At 31.7% G+C, this 8482-nt stretch overlaps 2 protein-coding genes across 3 annotated transcripts; one reads left to right on the top strand and one right to left on the bottom strand.

Annotated features, from left to right (window-relative positions):
- Positions 1-620: 620 nt before the first annotated feature.
- LOC123197954 (eukaryotic translation initiation factor 5-like) lies at positions 621-3208 on the bottom strand. Of its 2 annotated transcripts, none has more exons than XM_044612491.1 (2): positions 3057-3208; positions 621-2547 (listed from the first exon to the last, which is right to left on the bottom strand). In XM_044612491.1, the coding sequence occupies exon 2, from the start codon at positions 2195-2197 to the stop codon at positions 842-844; it is 1356 nt and encodes a 451-aa protein (XP_044468426.1). In that variant the 5' UTR covers positions 2198-2547; positions 3057-3208; the 3' UTR covers positions 621-841. The 2 variants fall into 2 exon arrangements, with proteins under 2 accessions (XP_044468426.1, XP_044468427.1); XM_044612492.1 differs by having other exon boundaries at positions 621-2481; positions 3057-3144.
- Positions 3209-7091: 3883 nt separating this feature from the next.
- LOC123197189 lies at positions 7092-7773 on the top strand. The gene is made up of 2 exons (XM_044611358.1): positions 7092-7330; positions 7400-7773. The coding sequence occupies exons 1-2, from the start codon at positions 7225-7227 to the stop codon at positions 7666-7668; spliced, it is 375 nt and encodes a 124-aa protein (XP_044467293.1). The 5' UTR covers positions 7092-7224; the 3' UTR covers positions 7669-7773.
- Positions 7774-8482: the final 709 nt, after the last annotated feature.

Genomic DNA, 8482 nt, shown 5'->3' on the forward strand with positions numbered 1-8482 from the left:
AGATTCAAAATGTTATAAATCATACGATTAAGTGATTTTAAATTAAAGATAAAACAATACTCAATCATATGATGATATATTATTTATACACATAAATAAATACTCAAAACTAAATATAAGTAACATTGTTATTTGACTTATAATGCATCAATTTGAACCAAGTGAGAAATTTTAAAGGAGAAAATTCCGAAAATTGCAAAAGAGATTTTTTGGAAACACCTGGACCCATAACATTCAAGGTCAAAGTAATACATTTCTGACATGTAATCATTCCAAAAATCACTAATTAGACAATTCGAAAGGAAAATAACACACATTTGACTAATGTATACAGTCTAAACCAATGCATTACATCCTGCTTTCCTCAATTTCTTACGGCCACCAAGTTTCCTCATAATCCTATTCCACTTGAGACTGTCATCATCGTTAATAAGAAAATAATAGTCTTTCCATAACAAATCTAAACAAAACTTGACCAAAAAGAAAAAAAGAACAGAAAATAGGCACAAGGGTTATAACCTATTAGCATAACTGCACCAAATAACAGGAAACCGGATTTCGATTTTTTTCATACAATGACAACAGTAAAGTAGAAAGAAGAAACCGTAAAACAGCAGAAGTAAAGAAAAAAGTTTTATTATTTTTAATTTTATAGGAGCAAACATAATAATTCTCGCTGCTATAGAGCATAATAATACTATAATAGTCACACTCCATAAAATTATTCATAGCATCTCAAGGAAAATTAAATGAGAAACCAACTCATTACTTGTCTTAATAGACCAGTAACATAGACAACTGCCACAAAACAACTTACGTAACATTACTGGTAGAGATATACTCATTCATCCTCAGATTCAGACTCAGCACTCTGCAGCCACTCAATAAAGGGCTTGGCATTCTTCCAAATCTGAGGGTCCTTATTGCCTATTTTAATTCCCTCTTGATACCACTGCACTATGTCCTCTTCATCCAATACATCCGCATCATAGAGAGCCTTCAAAACCAACGCCACTTCCTTCAACAAAGAGCTCGACTTACTACAGAATGCCTCAATTGCTCGAAGCAGATGCAACTGTGATCCCTCTTCCTGAGCAACAGCAGAAGCAAAGAAGTTCTTCTTCTTGACCACCTCCTTTGCAAATCCCTTCTCAATACCATCAAAAAGCGCCTCAACCAGAGCAGTCATTTTTTCCTGAGCAGATCCAGAAAGAGATTCCATAGTTAATTGCAGTTGATTCCCAGTAAGACCTTTCTGTATTTTTGCTTTAAGCTCATTAACAAGATTTTCATGGGAGCATAAATTCCCATTCTCAACCTTGGTTTGCACAGCATGCAGTGTAAGACTTTTTGGACTATCATCAGCTTTATGGGCTGTCTCAGCCTTCTTTTCTGACTCATCTGTAGACAGAATGACCATATCAGCTGTCACAGTACTCAGTTGCTCTTGGATACGTTGACGAGCAGCCTCAAGTGATGTATCAGTTTGCCACTGAACATCATCGTCAGCATCTTCATCAACCTCTTCCTTCTCATCAACCTGACTGTGCACTGGTGATATGCGGTCCTCATCAGAATTATTTCCTTTCTTTTTAGTAGAGCTGGCTTTTCTTGTACCATCCTTTGCAGAAGAAACCTTCTTCTTCACCTCTTTCTTCAGTTTCTTCAGTTCCTCATCAGCAGCTTCACCTTCCTTTAGTCGCTCCTTCTCAGCTCTCCGTAATGCCTTCTTATCTTTTGATGCCTTCTTTGTTTCTGGTGGGTTCTTCAGGATAAAAGTGGTGAGCTTGTCCCGCATATCCACATCCGACAAAAATCCACAAGCAGCACATTTCAATTGGATCATCTGATTTTTTGTGATCAGTACCTCAGTTTCTGGGTTTCCACAACTATAACATTGGACATATTTCTTAATGAAATTCTCAAGAAGTCCAGCAAGCTTAGCAGTGTCATGGGACCCATTAACAAGTGAAGTACCAGTCTTCTCATCAAATTTAGATTGAGCACCAAGCTCACAACCAAAGTATTTTGTTGTGTACGAGGGTGGCCTAGCCAAAGCCTTTGCAATATCAACCATGTTGACTACATTTGTCTTAATGCCATTTCCGCGCCCCTCTATTTTAGTAATCATTTTAGGCATCTTATACCTGTAGAAGGCATCATCTCTATTATCAGCTCCTATGTTCAGCAAAGCCATCTTGAGCCCAGATAAAAAAATTCAAGATGTCAAAAGGAGTAAATGTTGGCAGTCCAAGTGTGTGCAGTAACACTGTTGTCTTCTAAAGCTTCTTGACCGAGAGAAGACTGATCTTCAGCAGCCTGGAAAGGTCGCAACAAGCTGCAACCATAAAATTTTTCTGGGTACTCCTGAAATGACAAGAGATGCATACAGCCAATTCTAACAGACAAGGGTCTGATCTTTTTTCTGGAACAAGGGCAATACTCTCCAAGCAACCCAACTGATCCCAAACAGGAAATGGCCTGTATGGACATAAAAGAAACTTTCCCTTTACAGAATAGTAAATATCACAAACACGCGTAAGTTTCCTGAACAAACAATACCAAGACAAGTCAGGACCATGTAGAAGGTTAAAAGAACACTTAATTGCTGCAAATTTATTACCAGGAAGGGTGCAGAAATCAACATACAAAATTCTACGCGACCAAGTGACACAGAGATGGAACAAATTTGGAAATAAATAGGTTTATCGCTTATTTTCCCAACTGGTGGGATCTTCCAAAAATGGGACAAAACTTTGAGCAGAATTCAAGGCAATATTCCATCGAAGAACCGTCTCAAATTAAGCATTCAATAATCTCGAATGAACCTTAATCTCATCTATCACAAAACCGATATCATATCAATAGCAAACACGTCAACATGACAAAGTTCATCTTCAAAGATTCGATTCCAAATAAATATATACAAGCTGTCCAATCAAAAGTTTACGAGAACAAATAAAATTAAAAATATCTACTGAAATATGAATCAGAATTCCAATTGCAGTCCATTCTACAAAACGCAATGTTTACAAGAATAAAGAAAAGCCACTTACCGGTTTTGAGGTCTTGGCCACGGATGGAATGAAGAGGACAGAGTAGAGATTGGAATGGCTAGGGTTAGGATTAGGGTTGTATTTATTATGTAGACACTGTAGAAATCTTCTGTTTCAACAATTTTCCATCCCACGAACAGCAACACGCCACGTGGCTTCCCGTTAGCCCCAAAATTTACCGAATCAACAATTAATAAGCCCGGCGCAATTGAGGGCAAAGCCCACTACGGTTAGGAGAAAGGAATAGGATAGAGAGTTTTATACTATGATTCCAAAATAATATCAATAATGCAATGTTATTTATCAAATTTTAAGAACTTAATAGGATATTTTAGATAATGTATTATTATATGATTGAATATTATTTAATTATTAACAAAATTATTTACTCATATCATCACATATTATCTGAGTAATTGGTTAAATACTCAGAAGAAATATATATAATTTAATTTATATTTAAGTCAAAAGACATATTCCCACCCAAGATTTAATATGTTGTCAAACTTAGTCTCAATCGATTTGACAGAGATTCAGAGGCATCTTCATCTTCATTTCTAAAGAAGCAGGACTGTGCTAAAGAAGCAAGGGAGAGAGCGTTGATAGGAAGAGAGACTAGGCTGGCAATTTTGATCCGAGATGGTTCCGATAGCTAGAAAATATAAAAAAAGAAAACTAAACCTTAGGAAAAAATTATAATTTTTCAAAACTTATTTTAAAAGAAAAATGTGAATTTTTAAAACTTAAGGTAAGAAAATGAGATAAAAGTTTATTTTTTTATTTTATTGGTTGAATGGTAATTTTACATTTAATAATAATGAATTTGGTTAATTTTATGTGTAAATAGGTGAATATTTAGATTTTTAGAAATTTGCACATGAGAGTTTGACAATAAACTAAATCTAGGGTGGGAACAATTATTTTGGCCTAATATTAATAATAATATTAAATAACGAGTGCGGTGTATTCAATCAATACATCTAAATATGTGATCGAACATAATGTTTAAATAGAATTTACTTTGATAATAATATCAAACAAGCCCTAAACACTATACTTGGAATTCGTCAGTGAACAGGATCTTGTTTGTAGGATTTTCAAACCGAATCAAACTGTAAATCGTATATTTTTAATATATATGACAAATTTTTTTAAATGAATAATTAGGTGTATAATTTACATTTTCATATATACTTTGTTATTTTATTTACCTATATGTTGTATATGAACTTAGTGTGAACAGTGAATTCATGAGTGAAAAGTGCAACTCGCTTGAGCATTATATATTTTGTTGTTATTTCTCATTCTAACCACAATTCCAAAACCTATTTAATTAATTCCTAAATGCAAGAATCATAAAATCCTACTTATCTCTCTCCAAATTGTAGGATTTGAAGCAAAAACCCTCTTTTAATCACTAGAATTTCTTTCTGATTAAACTCTTAGTGCTCATTGAGATAAAATAGAGATATCTGTTTAAAGTGAGTTATGTGTTTTAAGAAATGTCAACGTCGTGTAGGACATGCCTCCTTATAAAATTTTCAAATTAGATAACTATTAGAATGATCATACATTCATAAATGATCATTCAATCTTTTAAATTATCTGATGTAATATGATATTCATATTGTCTACATGACATGACACAAATGGGCATGCACCCTTCTTGCACGACCATTCAATAGGCCAAATTCTAAATTCTTTAACATTTAGTCATTTTCTCATTCATCGATATCAATTATAACTCATAAATCAACAAAATGACTAAAAAAACTTATTATACACCTGTGGGCATTACATAAAAGGAATTTCCTTTTTCATGAAATTGACAGTGAGATTCAAAACTCATATACCTTGCAGAAAATTTCATTGGATGGTTCGGATGGACTTTTCCGTTCTTTTCTAACTAAAATAAAAAATATTGTCTTACATCAAAATCGATATTGTTTCATTTTCCACCCCTAATGGGATGGGGGATTTGTAATCCACTAGTTAGACTTTTTGGCCCTTCATCTTTCTAACTAATTAAAAAAAAACTCAAAATTGTAAAACATTGCATTCAAACTAGTATTTATCATAAAATTTGTACAATGTAGTATGGAAATAATTGCAACTTACTTTCTTTCATATTTTGTAGAGTGAAAGACCGATTTATCAGAAATGATCGGATTTGGCTAACAAATGTATTAAAGATATTGAAATTAAAAATTTAGTGCATATTTGAAGGCAATTCCATCAAACTTTAAGCGAATGATTATATAAACATAAAAGTCGATGATTTAAGTTATTAATATCCTTCAAAAATATTGTTATCGCATATGTCATATATCGAAAGAAAGAATTTAATTAACTCAAATTCAAGACTCAAGGTGTCGATTTCGTCACAATTTTGAAGACTTTATAATTAATATAATCGATTATAATTTTATAATTTTACATAACTAGCTTTGTGGAAAGGGATCTCACAAAATAAATATGAAATTTCAAGTAGATAATACTTCAAAATTATGGTATAAATATCATCATATTCATTTAATTTCTAAGTATAATTTGATGAAATTCTTGTCAAAAAAAAAATCTTTCTGATTTGATTTTATGTCCTTGAGCATACATAGAAAAAAAAATGTTAGACCATTTAATATAAAAAATAATGTTAATAGACATGATTTAAACTTAATTATTGTGACTTCGGATGGAAGCAACCATGAAGAGTCTCATTTTATTAAACATAAATAATTACCAAATATTCCAAGTAAATACATGTAAAAATTATGGTTTAGTTAAATAATGTTAGTGTTCGTTTTAAGGTTTTCAATAATATATTATATATAAGCTGGGTTTCTTCTTCGAAATTTATACAGTATAATTTTATCTGTTAAAAATTATCATTCAAGAAGGTTTCAAGAGTGAAATGTATGTAATCTTAATAGCATTACAAATGTAAAATATATGGGATTCCATATATTCTTATAACCCTGAAGTTTTTAAATAATTAATTTATAATTTATATATAGATCTTGAAATTTGGATTAATTGAGATTTGTATACACACATGTACCCAAATATATAAATACATATGTATTTTATATGTATCATCGTATGATTAGGTAATTTTAAATTAAAAATAGGCTAAATGACTATTTCCCATCCAAACTATGCTGAATTCTCAAAGTTCCCCACTTTAACTTTGAAAATACCATTTACCCATCCATGACCGGTTAAATTTAACGAAACTCTAATTCTTAAAAATATGATTTCATTTCCCCCCTAAATTTAAAAAACTAATTTTTTTCCCCTAAACCAAGTTTGAAAAAATCACATTACCCCCCTAGGGTTTAGTTTCTCCAGTGTCATCGTCGACTGTCTCTCTCTCCCGACGGTTTCCCTTCCTCTGACGGCCGCCTCAACTCCATCCCAATCCATTCGATGCTGAGAGATGTTGTCTGGGAAGAGAAATCATCTTCCCAGATAGTAAAAACGACTTTGAGAATTCAGCATAATTTGGGTGAAAAATAGTCTTTTGACCTTAGAAATAAAATAATAACTAATTATACGATAATACATATAAATATATTTATTTGTACGTGGATACATATGATATTGTTCAATCTTGATATTGTTCTGTCGTGTATATCAAACGTGATCAAAATCCCAGAAATCTTCTGGTGAGCTCTAAGAAACCATTGATTTCATGCATGGAAATCATGTATCCATCAAGTTTCCAACCTTTTCCGATGAACAAGAACATTAACAAAATGTCTCTTCATCACCATCCTAACATTTTCATCCACTTGTTATGGCTACTACCTAATATATTAACTGAAAATCTCGTAATACACGAGTCAATTTATGGTGGCTGATTATAACTCCGCCAAATGGCATGCCGCCAAATTTTGCCCATCTGTTTACCCTAATACTTGACCAAATACAATATTATACATTATCAACTATTTGTCCTCTTTCCATACGAAATGTTGCTCATAGCCGACGTCCCTCACTCATTTCTGTTTCCATATTTTACTTTTCCTTGCAGATTTCATTGACCACACACAAGCTTCATTTACGCACCAGGCAGACCAAGAGAAATTCTCTGAGAAGAAAAAGGAAAACCCTTGACAGGAAAAACAAGGTAGCCAGAGAAATTCGAGGCTGGTTATTGATCCACCAAATGGCTTCTTCTCTACCTTATTTCAATACTGTAACCAATCCAATATCGCTCAAGCGCAATTCTCATAAATCCCTGCAAGTCAAAGCTCAGAGCTTTAAAGATGAAGGTACATTTTGCAAGCGAATAATTCTGTTGTTCATATATATGGCGATTAATGAATAATTTTTATTGACAGGAAGAAGGGTTAGCATTGTTGATGCAAATTTGAGTGTTCTAAGAGAGAGGATAGAGGAAGTTGTGATGAAGGAGAGATTGGAGAGGTGTTGCAGATGTGAATATGGCTGGAATTATGCATCTGGGTATGATCATAAACTGAAAAAACACAAGGATTTGAAAGAGTTTTTTGAGCTTGCAGGATTGATTGGTGGCACTATTGGCTTCACATGTCTTGGTGGCACACTTTTCCTTTGCCTTGTTTCCGTCCTTGTTCATCTCTTTCAATGATTTCTCCACTGTTAGGTGCCGACGTTTCTCTGTTGACGTACAATGCACTATAGTCTCTACCAACGAAAACTGAGATGATAATATAAAGCCAGACGATTTTTTTGTTTGCACACATAATTTTATTTTTTAAATTGTATTAATAAAGAATGTTAATGGGCTCTTGCACCTATGTTGGTATTGTAATTTCATGATGATAAAAAACTGTTTATTAAAAAAAGTGTTGTTATGCGTATCAATAAAATTATATGTATAAATAATATATTATATGTATAAATAATATACATAATTTTATACACAAATAATGATATATCACTATACAATTAAGTATTATTTTATCTCTAATTTTAAACTACTCAATTATAAGAGAATATATCATTACTTGTGTATATAATGTTATTCTACGTATATATACTTTTAAGTACATAATTAAATAAATTATTATGATGTGATTAAATATTATTTTATCTTTAATTTAAAATTGTCTAATCACATAATAATACATCATTTATATATAATGGTGTTATGTGTACAAATAATATACACAATTTTATGCACAAATAATAACATATTATCATGTGATTGGATAGTTTTAAATTAGAGATAAAATAACACTGATCAAATAGAGACATATCATTATTTGTGTATTTGTTTGTATACGTAATTTTATTTTTTAGGTATTCGATTATGAATTATATTATATATATTCACTTTAAATACATAAATAAGTATATATTTGTATATATTATCATATAATTAATCATATAATAATATACATAAATATATATATATCTATTTATATATTTAAAATTGATAT

This window comes from Mangifera indica, chromosome 15 (genome assembly GCF_011075055.1).
Source record: "Mangifera indica cultivar Alphonso chromosome 15, CATAS_Mindica_2.1, whole genome shotgun sequence".
Classification (NCBI taxonomy): domain Eukaryota; kingdom Viridiplantae; phylum Streptophyta; class Magnoliopsida; order Sapindales; family Anacardiaceae; genus Mangifera; species Mangifera indica.